Source organism: Callithrix jacchus, chromosome 6 (assembly GCF_049354715.1).
Source record: "Callithrix jacchus isolate 240 chromosome 6, calJac240_pri, whole genome shotgun sequence".
NCBI classification, from domain to species: Eukaryota; Metazoa; Chordata; class Mammalia; order Primates; family Cebidae; genus Callithrix; species Callithrix jacchus.
This window is the reverse complement of record NC_133507.1, coordinates 40,277,633-40,290,141: the sequence shown is the minus strand read 5'-3', so window position 1 is coordinate 40,290,141 and position 12,509 is coordinate 40,277,633. Positions and strand designations below refer to the sequence as shown.

Genomic DNA, 12,509 nt, shown 5'->3' with positions numbered 1-12,509 from the left:
AGAATACAATGAGGGTATAAGCATTGGATAAATGTTTCCATTACAAATGACAGAAATTGGCAAAACAAAGGAGTCACAGGCCCTATGCAAGTTTGAAACCCAGTGGAGCAATCATTAAATCTTAAAGCTCCAAAATTACCTCTTTTTACTCCATGTGTCACATCCAGGGCAAGCTAATGCAAGGGATGGGACCCAAGGCCTTGGGCAGCTCCACCTCTGTGACTCTGCAGGATACAGCCCCCATGGCTGCTTTTATAGGCTGGCATTGAGTGCAAGGCACAGATTGTAAGCTATTGGTGGATCTACCACTGGTGTCTGGAAGACAGTGAACCTCTTCTCACAGCTCCACTAGGCAGTGCCCCAGTGGGGACTCTGTGTGGGGGCTCCAACCCCATATTTCTCCTCTGCATTGTCCTAGTAGAGGCTCTCCATGAGGGCTTCACTCCTGCCACAGATTTCTGCCCAATCATCCAGGCATTTCCATACATCCTCTAAAATCTAGGCAGAGGCTCCTAAAGCTCAACTCTTATCTTCTGTGCCCCTCCAGGCCCAACACCACATGGAAGCCACCAAGGCTTAGGGTTTTTCCTTCTGAAGTAATGGCCTGAACTATATATTGGCCGCTTTTAGCCAAAGCTGGAGCTGGAGTGGCTGGCATGCAGGACACCACATCCTGAGGCTGCATAGAGCAGCAGCCCATGGAACCATTTTTTCCTCTCAGTCCTCTGGACCTTTGATGGGAGGGGCTGCTGTAGATGTCTGACATGCTCTGGTGATATTTTCCTCATTTTCTTGGCTATTAACATTCAGCTTCTTTTTACTTATGCAAATGTATGCAGCAGGCTTGAATTTCTCCTCAGAAAATGGGGTTTCTTTTCTACCACATACTCAAGCTGCACCTTTTCCAAACTTTTATGCTCTGCTTCCCTTTTAAACATAAGTTCCAATTTCAAATTATCTCTTTGAGAATGCATATGACTGTATGCTTATAGAAAAAGCCAGGTCACATCTTGAATGCTTTGCTGCTTAGAAATTTCTTCTGTCAGATACCCTAAATCATCTCTCTCAAGTTCAAAGTTCCACAGATTTCTAGGGCAGGGATAAAATGCTGCCAGTCTCTTTGTGGAGTGTAAAAAGAATGCGGCAGTAACACCTGGATTTGTAGAATATTTAAATGTATTCCTGAGTATCAAAGTTTAATAAATATAGAGAAATGCAAATTATATAGACATAATCTATATAAGTGAGTCACTCCAAGTCACTTCTTCTCATTTCATTTACTACATTTTTTCTTCCTTATACAATGGGACCTATTTGAAGCAGAAGCTTTTGAGCAAAACTTCCTTTTCATTAATTCATTTTTAAACAAACATCTGCTATGTGAAAAGCATTGTTCAGTCTGCTTATGGTATAGTGGAAACCAGGACATTCCTTCAAAGAAAAGATCCTCTAAAATCTAAATTTTGATTTATTGCCTGAGCAACACTAAACTGAGGAAAATAAATAATAGCAATTGTAATACTCCTCAGTTATGTATAAGGAAACAATAAATTTCCATTTGATTAGGATAGTTCTGGCTTATAGATTTTGTCCCATTGTAACTATTGGAAATACTCCTTTTACTTTTGAAAGTATCTGTAATTGGATGATAAATTATATGTCCCCCTTATTTATATAATGCCTGCAAGTACAAAGAGATTGTAAGAATTTCACAGTTATTAACTTATTTAAAACAAGAATCTGGAAAAAAAACATGAAAACTGGAAATGTAAGCCTCCTTCACAATGAGAATCACAGAGTGATTTTACAGGATATGGCAGAAATCAAGTAGCATAAATATTTCTTACATAGCATTGAATTCAGAGAATGTAAAGTTTTCTGCAAAATGAAGGTATGACTATGTTACAAATACACATTTTTATATATAATTTAATATTTTTCCAATTAAGGATACATTTGAATTGGTACAGAGGAAAGGAATTTCTTAAGAATTTTATTTTAAAATCTCATAAGAGGCCATAATCTATCAATTACAAACATCAATTTTAACTTTGATATTCTTTTAGTGATAAAAAATAGCAATGCATACTTTAGAATATATGTACAGAAAGCTTTTTGATACTGCATCCCTGTTGCTTTTAAAAAAGAAATGTATTTCTGGGATAGGAGGCATTTTTAAAGAAACTATCTCATTGTAGCTATCTAGAAAGAGGATATCATTACATACTACATGAGACAAGTGCTTTAAAATTTTCCCTGGGTAAAAGGAGAGAGAAGAGTGCATGAACTTTGAGCAGAGCTACCTGTAAGTCTACTTAGTCCTACATATTGCTCTACTATTGTGTTGCAAGGCATCAATCAATGGAATTAAGGTAGCTCAATGAGTAATGCATTAATTTTAACAAATTTAAATTGTTTCAGTAAAATATAGGTATTGTAATTTATTAATTAGCAACACTTCGGTGAATTTGCTATTAAGAAATCTTCATTAAAAACACGGAAACCTCTCTAGATAATAATTCTTTATAACAAAACTTTTTAATATAAAATGGATCTTTTCTTCCTCACTAATGTTTAACTGGTCTAAGCTTAGGAAAGCACAACATACAGTGTAAGTGTGAATTAGTAGCTCGTTTGATTATGTAAATATTTATTTATACAATCCTGCCTTTGAAATCACTCCAGCTCACTTCTTGTTATTTCATTTACTAAATTATTTCCTTCCTTTTAGAACGGGACCTGTTTGGAGCAGAACCTTTTGACCCATTTAACTGTGGAGCAGCAGATTTCCCTCCAGATATTCAATCAAAATTAGATGAGATGCAGGTGACTATTTTAACAGATTGGCTGATAAGTGGTTTATTTCATTTTGATCTAGGACAAAGAGGATGTTACATACCAAAACTATGGTTTCCTTCAATTATTTTCACTATAAAAACTCACTTAAAATAATTACTTTAAAATAATAATGTACAGTTAGTCCTAAAAATACTCCTACATATGCTAAGGATAAGGTTGTTGGTTATTTAATGTTTCAATTTACAATGGCAATAAGATGATTCATTTTTTTATACAAAGTGGAATGGATTCTAGTGGTTCTTTGTTTTGAAATCCAGAGTTTAAAAGTCATTGAATTAGATTTATAAGATTTGATCTCAGTTTTAACAATTATGAATTTGAAAATTTTAGATGAGAAGATGAGGGAAAATCTCTGTAAGATTAAAATTGTTCTCTCTGAAAAGAAGCATTGTAGCTGTAATTCATAACTTTTGGGCTTTTATTTAAAAAGCAGACACCCAGTGACAACTTCTTTAGGAATGTGGTCCAGTTGGGTTTTCATTTCTCTCTCTTCCTTTTACTTTTTTATTCTAAATTGATCTGAACTTTGCAGAAATCAGTTTTCAAAGCTTTGCACTATGGACTATTATTTAAAAATAGTCTTATGAACACTAAAATAAAGTCTTCCCTTTATATTTTGGTGAAGTTATTGTATCTTATTTTTCATCAAAAAGTTTATATGTGGTAGAATCCAGACAGACACCAATTATATGAAGCTGATTGAGAAGAGACAATGAAGAAACTAAAGTAAGGAAAAGGAAGTATTTTTGTTTATTAGTCTTGGATTAATACATTCATTCTCTATGCTTCATTTCCTTGAAAAAACAATTACAGGTGAACTCTGGTCTATCACTGATAATTACAATCCTTCTTAGAAAGTTCATTTAAATGCCCTTTTACTCATTTATGACTCCAACTGTGTAGCAGTCTTATTTTCCAGATAGTGCATGAATTCATTTTGTTCTAGATACAGTAACATGCCTGAATTTAAAGGTTGAGTTTCTTAACATATGCCTTCAGGTTTTGAAAGACTTGTTATAACAGTGTTTCTCAAGTTGAATGATTCTTAATTCCCTTTTACATTAAAAATTATTTTAGATCCTTAGTATTAACTTACAATTTTTAAATTTTGACAAAAATGTTATAAACAACTTGTCCTTTTAGTTTTTATAAAATCATGCTTCAATAAATTATAAATTAAATGAAAGCAAAATTACAACACCCATGCAGGACCAATACACCAACACAATCTTATTTTTTGAAACTAAAATCACCATATCAAATTTCTGTTGATTTCAACATGTATTCTGTCTGATGGAACAGATTTCTTACTTCTTTTCTATGTTTCATATACTACGAAACTTTCAAATGGTGCATGATAACTTAGCAAGAATGCTGTATTTCATATGAAATCAATTCCTTTCCTTTTATATTAGTTTTACCCATTGGACATGTACTACTTTGGACTAATACTTTTGTAGTAATAAAGATAAATATTGATGTGGTAGTATTTATTCTCAAGGGTTACCCAGATCATACAGAGTACTTTTTTACAATTTTTTTAGATTTTCCTAAAATTGGAAAAAAAGTTACTGAGTTTCAAAGATAAGCCTCTATCTCTAGATTTTGTTGGAACCAAGTTTGAGACACACTGTATTTTGTGATGTGATAGTCAAATAATGTTAAACTGTGGTGTTTTTGCTTTTGCTGTTTCTAATATTTTCTTAATGTCTTTCTTAATTCTTTACTGCTTTCATGTGGGTAGCGCCAGAGATGGTTGGTATATTATTTTTAGCATAATTTTAAATAACTTACAACTTTTTAAAGCTGAAACTTTAAAATTTGCATACTTTGTTCTATAAAAATTCAAACAACAGCTTCATATGGTTATAGAATAATCTGATAGTTATGTTTAAAGAGGTTTCATAAACCATATTTTAACGTTAGTTCACAAAAGAAGATCACAAGTGGCTTACACATATGTAGACATGTTCTGTCTAATAAAAGTAAACATACAAATCAAAGAACTGTAAATGCTATTTTCATCTAGCAGATTTTTTAAACTAATAATCAAACAATACAAGTGAAAGTGTGATAAAATAAGCACTCTAAATTATTGCTAGGTCAGAGTTAGTTTAGAGGTAACTCTAGCCTAGCAATCTCTTTAAAGAGTAACTTGTTATTAATCATTTATTTCTATTTGATATCAAAACTTTAAAGTAATCTATTGTGAGGAAAAAATAATTGTAAATGTGTTCAAGCTCTATGAATAAAAATACCTAGTCAACGTTATTCACAATTTTAAAATGCTGGGAAACAATCATCATAAAAATTAATAATTTTTATAGTCATAATAAATTAGTTTTGTGGGAATTTAAAATAATCATGGTCTGCAAAGATGAAAGGGGAATATAGAAAACTATGTATATGTAATATAATACTTACATAAGAAAGTTGTATGGCATAAATATATAGGTATTGACATTATTAAAATCGTTTTTAAACATCTATAGATAGAAAAAAAGACATACTTTAAAATATAGTGGCTTTTCTTTCCTTGATATGCTTTTCTATTTCAAAATAAGAAAATTCATCAAAATATTTCATGTAAAAAGCATATGGTGAATATTTTAATTATTTAATCATTCTTTTGTGTGACATTAGCGTATGATAATTCCCATAATTACATAAGTGAATAAAGTCTCATTTTTATTAAGAGGTTTGAAGCTCAAGAGGATATAGAATGATTCAGAGTTTATTAAATTGTGATTTGCAAAATGGGTCTTATGAATAAGATCAGGAAATGTGTGGGAAATTTTATCTTAGGAAGAAAGAAAATCAAGAAATCTTATAATATGTAAGGATCCTCAAAAAATCAATATGAAGAGGCCGGGTGCAGTGGCTCATGCCTGTAATCCCAGCTCTTTGGGATGCTGAGGCGAGAGGATCACCTGAGGTTGGGCGTTTGACACTAGCCTGACCAACATGGAGAAACCCCATCTCTACTAAAAATAAAAATAAATCAGCCAGGTATGGTGGTGCATGCGTGTAATTCCAGCTACTCGGGGAGGCTGAGGCAGGAGAATCACTTGAACCCAGGATGCAGAAGTTGCAGTGAGCTGAGATTGTGCCATTGCACTCCATCCTGAGCAACAAGAGCAAAACTCCATCTCAAAAAAAAGTGAATATGGAGATAGATATTATTATAAGTGATATACTAGCACGTTATTATTGAAATAGTAATTGACCTCTATTTTACTTTGATGGCTATTCTATTCTATTCTGCTTTTCTGTGCCTGATAACACATTGATAAATAGTATTTTCAGGGTAATTGAAGTGACACTAGTTTACTGTCAGAATGAACCAATAAAATTTAAAAGTGCTGTATGGTATCAAACATTTGCACACATAACTCTCTTTCTAGCTATCATTATCTATCGATGTATCATCTATCTACCATTCATAATCTACCAGAAGATGACATAATACATAGAGCTTCAGATAGCCTAATAAAATAAAGAGAAGTTTATTTACAGTATTTCAGTTTAAAATATTTATTTTTCTAAGTATTTGCTGGCTGTTTGAAAAATATAAATAACTATGGCAAAATATATTTTGTGATAAGAACAGATTTTTTAAAAATAATGATAAGTACTCTCATATTTACTCAACTAAATAAAAATTCTATTCTAAGTATTAGGAAGACATTTTAAAAAACCTTCACAATGATTACATTGTCATAATTACTACACATTAGTAGTCTGTACTATAAACATAATGAAGATTATTCTTTGAACATTAATAACAAAGTGTGGCTTGCAGCTTAATAACTACTTTCCTCCTCTATATGATGATATTTATATTGGATTTATACAAAGATAAGAACATTTACATACTTATTCTAAATAATAGTAATTTGGGGTATGCAAAATGATACACAATTAGCTAACCTACAGGTAGATATAGTCAGTCTAATTAAATAAAACATCTGAAGCAGAGGTGAATGAAAACCAGTTGTTCCCTTTGAGAGGCATTTTGTTTTCTTTAGGAATACACTGCTGTCTACATATTATTTGCCAATAATGTGTCACGTGGCCACTCCAAATGACAAATTACCTTTCTGAAACATTTCAGTTCTGTTAGAAAGTAAAAAAGAGGTGGAGTATGTATGGAGCACTACCACATTTGCATCTACAAGGAGACCTACAATATAACCTCCACTTCCATTGATCAGTGCGAGTCTGTGATTTTCATCTTTTTGTAGGCCAATGTGTATAGATTTACAAGAAAGGTTAGGAATGGGGAGAGGTAGTAAGACTGGAGATGGTCCACAGTTCAATTATCTTATGCCAAAAAAAAAGAGAGAGCGAGAAAGAGATTGGAGTGGAGAAGGACAGACTCCTTTGCCATTAGCTTTTAACTCAAAATCTTGGTGGATAAACAGTTTCATAGCAATTTCGTTTCTTACACTCAATAAATCAAAGACAACTTAACTTTTAAAATATGCAAAGGAGAGTGGACGTCAAAAAAGCCAGTCCACTATAAGGAACAACAAGACTAGTAGGGGAAGCTTTCTCCATGGCAAAGTAGTCTGCAGTTGTGTGTTCCACAGAGGATATGGCATTGCATTTAAAAGAAATATTTTGCCAAGGCTCTGGTCAGTGCTAAGCAGGAAGAAAAGGTGAAAATCATCAGGCTATCTTGAGCCTCTCATCAATTTGAAGTCTATCTTAATAATATTTAAATTAGTAATTTTTAAAGCTAACGGATTTCAGTTACAGTAGAATGATGTAGTAACTAGACTTTTCTGAAAAAGAAACATTTATCTTAGAACTACCTAATTTTTTGTATTTTCTTCTGTCTCTCATGCATGCTAACTTCACGTATCTCTAAAACATTAAAATGTTAATGGGGTCTAAAAGAACTGCCAGTGCTATACGTCTATGTAAAAATTCAATAAGTCAATATTTGGCACGTAGTTATTTATTAGTTGATAAAAGCATGAAGATTTCAACTTCAGTTTGTAGTCTTTTTTATTCACTGATTTTATTTTATTTTATTTTGCTGTGAGCATTTCTGATATTAATGATTTTATTCTCTTTTACAGGAGGGGTTCAAAATGGGACTAACTCTTGAAGGCACAGTATTTTGTCTCGACCCATTAGACAGTAGGTGCTGATGTCAAGAACAAGAAATGCTGACTCATGCTAAATGTGTTTATATACACGTCATTTCTTATTACTTTAAGATAGGTATTATTCATGTGCCAATATGTTTTTGAATATTTTAATGTTTTGAAAATTATTTCAGTTAAATTTTCTCACCTTCACTATTGATCTGTAATTTTTATTTTAAAAACAACTTCCTGTAAAGTAGATCATACTTTTATGTTCCTTTCTGTTTCTATTGTAGATGAATTTATAATCAAAAGACATATTATACAAATATCTGCCATGTGTCTGAGTTCTATATAGTTAGCATCTTGAGATTTGTATTCATTTTCCAGATTGCTAGTTTATTCATGATTTCCCAAAAGCCATATCTTAATGATAACTTTTTAAATTCTGAAGAGATATACCAATGCCAAACTAAACATGTTCTGTTTTCAAACTAACAAACACATTAATATTCATTAGATAAATACTATTTCATGTATAAATACTGTTCACATCACTGGGAAAATATTAACTTTAAATATAATGCCACAAGGTCACTAATTCTTAGCGGGTAAAATTATAAGGATATAAATTCCAATAATAAACCAATGTATTTAGAGTATGTATTAGTAAATGCAAGGTGGTGTTAGTTTTGATCAGTTATACTCCAAATACATAATTTGTTTTATAAAGATAGTGAACAAATGAAAATTTGCCATTTATTAAAAAAAATTAAATTTCATTCCAAATGAGATAAGTTACATTACTACAATAGTGAAACATCATCTGATTTGGTATTCCCTAAAAATCATTCAGAATATATGCTATCTATATGTCAGTGATATTACCCATATTTGCTTTACCAAATATATTTCTCATCACTGCATAAGAACTACCCTTCTTGTATTTTCTTCGTTGATGAAGATATTTTTTACCAAAGTTTATTTTCTAATACCCTATTAGATTTGATACTTTAAAATCTGCACCACCTGTTCTACATGAATTATCAATATTTTTTGGTAAATTCAATTTGCATTTGTTTTGTTAAAGTCAAAAATCTCAGTTTTCAAAAAAACCTATTTGCTGCTCAGTCTAGTCTTGAACATGAGCAGTAAAATTCTCTTGCATTTCATTCTTGATAAACATTATGTTACAGACTAATTTATACACAGTAAAATAAAAATGTATGCTCTAAATTTCTAACTTGTTTCATCACATTATAAGATAAATAAACTAAATTAATGAAAATATGACTTAGGTTAGGGGTAGCCCTCAAAAATAGATTCATCTTTTACTCATGGGAATTTTCTTCAAGTGTTAAAGGTACATTTTCACTAAGAAAAGAAATCAAGTATGCTTATGCAATATATATTTGTGTGTTTTTCCATAATGTTATATGGTATATATGAGCTTTCTTGTTTAGTTTCTTTCATCTTCTGAGTTGTACCTTACTTAGAGGGAAATATATGTTTCATAAGGAAGAGTCTTGATAATTTTGTTTGTCAGATAGTATTTTGGAATTTGTATGAGGATGTTTAGAAGCCTTATAAGTGGCTTTTTTTAACAGATAGAATTTGTATTTTTATTGTACTTTAAAAAGATTTATGTAATGGGTATATATTTAGTGGCCATTTATTATCAATGGTAACACAATAGAGTACTAAGATGGTATTTGCAAACTTAAGATATGTTACTTTACCAATTTTTAATGGTAATCAACTCTGCTACTGGCATGATTAAATAGTACATAATTGGTCATTATTTCTCCAGTGTGTTTTTATGAAGATCTGGTTGAAAATTGTATTTCTATGTAAACTCAATGATATGTTTGGTTTTCCTGAAAATAAATGATTTTAGATAAATTAAATTGTATAATTCATTTGTTAAACAATCTCTAATTAATATAGGCACATTCTGAAGCTAATTATGCAACAGATTTTCTTGATCATAAATGGAGCTGAAGGAAAAGGAGAGAGTGAGAGGGAAAGGCAAAGAAGAAATAAATAACTTTACCTCTAACTTTATTTCTTGCAGCCCACACACATTTTAACTTTATGAGCAAATATCATTCAGTTGTGAAAACAGTGGACTGATCCTGCTGGTGAGAGAGGTCATGATTTGCTTCCTTTTACCAGAAGCATCTGGTGCAAAAACTGTATTATGTAAATATCAATTTCATAACTGGAGGCTTTTTTAACTTAGCAGTAATATAAAAGGTGTCTTGGCTGATAGTTTTATAAAGGTGGACTTGATAATAGAATGTGTGTTATGACTAAGAGTGCAATCATAAAGTTTTGAATCAATTTAAAACATAATGTTAAGTATTTTGGGGACAGGGGACTCACATGCACAACCTTTGAACACCAAGGAACAACTCATCAATTCATTCAATGAAATTCATTTATTACTCGCTTTATGTGAAGAACATGTACTTTGTGGGTAAGAAAACATCTAGTAAGTTTGCTAACAGATATGTTAAAGATATCGTTAAATTGACAGGATCCCTCATTTTAGTCAGTTTATTGGCATAAAAAGAAAATATGGGAAGCCTGTAAATTAATAAATAAAAGCCAATATGTATTACAGCACTGTGTGAACCAAAAACTTCCCTGGGAACATTTATATTTAAGCTTGTTTAAGTCTGGGTACCTCGTACTAGCTGAGGTCAGATATCAGATAGCCAATGTGAAGTTTATCAGGATAGGCCAATGGCAAAAACAGTTTCATCTCTTTTTGTTCTTTAATTTGGGATTTGGACTTTTCTAAAAAAAATTAATAATTTTATGGGAATGTATTTTCAGTAAGATATCTGATACATAATATGTTGCATGTCTTAAATAGTGATTTTTTTTATTCATTTTTATGTTACTTAGCATAACCCTGAAAAAACTGGCTGTTAATGTTTTTCTATTCCAGTGTTTTCACATATACTTCCAAATTCAACATTTACTCATGATTTTGGGTTTCATCCTCTGTTAAATTACTTGAAGAATCTTGGACTCGATTTTGACAACTGAATTTCAGACTCCACCTAAACTACACCCTTTATAGGGAGCTCATTAATTTGACAGTCATGGTTGCAATTGCCCTTGGACCCCTGCAGAAAGTGTCTTCTTCTTATATGACTTTAGACAAATATTTAAGATCTCCCCCCTCTAATGTCTGTCTCACAAATTTGACACAAACCTTAAATCTTGTATATTTATTTCATATTTTGATTAAGGTCCATGATAATCCACTAATGAAACCCCCTCCCCCAAAGCATAATTTCTCTAGAATTCCAAGTGGGATTTTCTTAATCTAGCAAGAACACCATCTCCTAAAATCGTTTATGATCTATTTTCTTGCTTTCAAAATATAATCTGAGAAATATGAATATTATTTAAGTAGCAGATAGCATTGTCTTTCTCCGGATTAATTTTTTTCTGCTTTACTTCTTAGCATCTAATCAGTACTGTAATACTCCCAAAATCATTTATTATTTAATGCACAAAAGATGGCATGCTTAAGAAGGAGTTGAGTTTAAAGGTGCACTTCTCATTTTTCTGACAGTACATCATAAATTGAAATAACCAAATTCCTTATTTTCTGTATCATTAGCATTGTGTTTTTTGTCAGTTAATAATATCACCAAGAATATGTAACACAAATTTTGTAACAATTTAGTTTCTTTACCTTAGCTACATTTTTGGCATTCATTCAGATCTACACACAAAATTCATTGAACCAAGTCTTCTAGTTTTTAAGCGATTCTATAGACACCTTAGAATATTCATTAAGTCTTTTAAAAATTTATGTTTCCATTAAGGAAGACCTGAGTAGAAGTTATAGAAGTTGTCTTCTTAAAAGCATTTTCCAGTATTCACTGGAATAACAAAGGTCTCTATGAAAGAACACTCTGAAATCTCATAATATTTTCTCAGTACCTTGGACATAATCAACTTATGATAATTAATGTGTTTGGTAAAAATTAATAACACATTAAGAAATATCTTTCCTTTTGTATTTTTAACAAGGCATTTTTAAAAACTTTGCTATGTATTTTTCAACCATTTTGAAGGAAGGATTGCCTTCACATCGTTCCTCTTTGGTACCAAATACAACACTTTTTCCATAGCATTCATTAAAAGATTGAATATTTATTTAGATGCTTCTTGCTAATTATCTGAACTTATATTTTTTATGTTCTCTTGGAAAAGAACAACATGCCTTCAACTAAATGTTGAGAGAAGATAACCACTATCTCATTTCCAATAAAATCTTTATTATTATTTTAAATTCTACTGTAGCAATAATTTGCTAAGTAAAGCTCTTGGTAATTATTGAAGTTTGTCTGACAATCACCATAGAATCTTAGACTAAGTAAGTCTGGCCCAACTGATAGAGGAAAAACAAAATAATGGTTACTGAGTGTCAAAGAGGCTACAAAGACTGAAAGACAAATGTTATGTCATTAAGGGACAGGGCCTGTGCTAAAGGGGTTGGAGAAGTATATATAGTAAGCAGGTATATTT

At 31.4% G+C, this 12,509-nt stretch overlaps 1 protein-coding gene across 50 annotated transcripts in view; it reads left to right on the top strand.

Annotated features, from left to right (window-relative positions):
- Positions 1-9,862, top strand: part of GULP1 (GULP PTB domain containing engulfment adaptor 1) — a 320,614-nt gene extending 310,752 nt beyond the window's left edge. For 42 of the 50 annotated variants that reach the window (XM_078327170.1, XM_078327149.1, XM_078327134.1 and 39 more), the window contains 2 exons: positions 2,732-2,826; positions 7,947-9,862. In XM_078327170.1, coding sequence (XP_078183296.1) covers positions 2,732-2,826; positions 7,947-8,018 — 167 coding nt within the window. In that variant the 3' untranslated portion in view covers positions 8,019-9,862. Of the gene's footprint in view, positions 1-2,731; positions 3,003-7,946 lie in introns of those variants that run through there. The other 8 variants (XM_078327161.1, XM_078327156.1, XM_078327160.1 and 5 more) reach the window with 2 other exon arrangements.
- Positions 9,863-12,509: the final 2,647 nt, after the last annotated feature.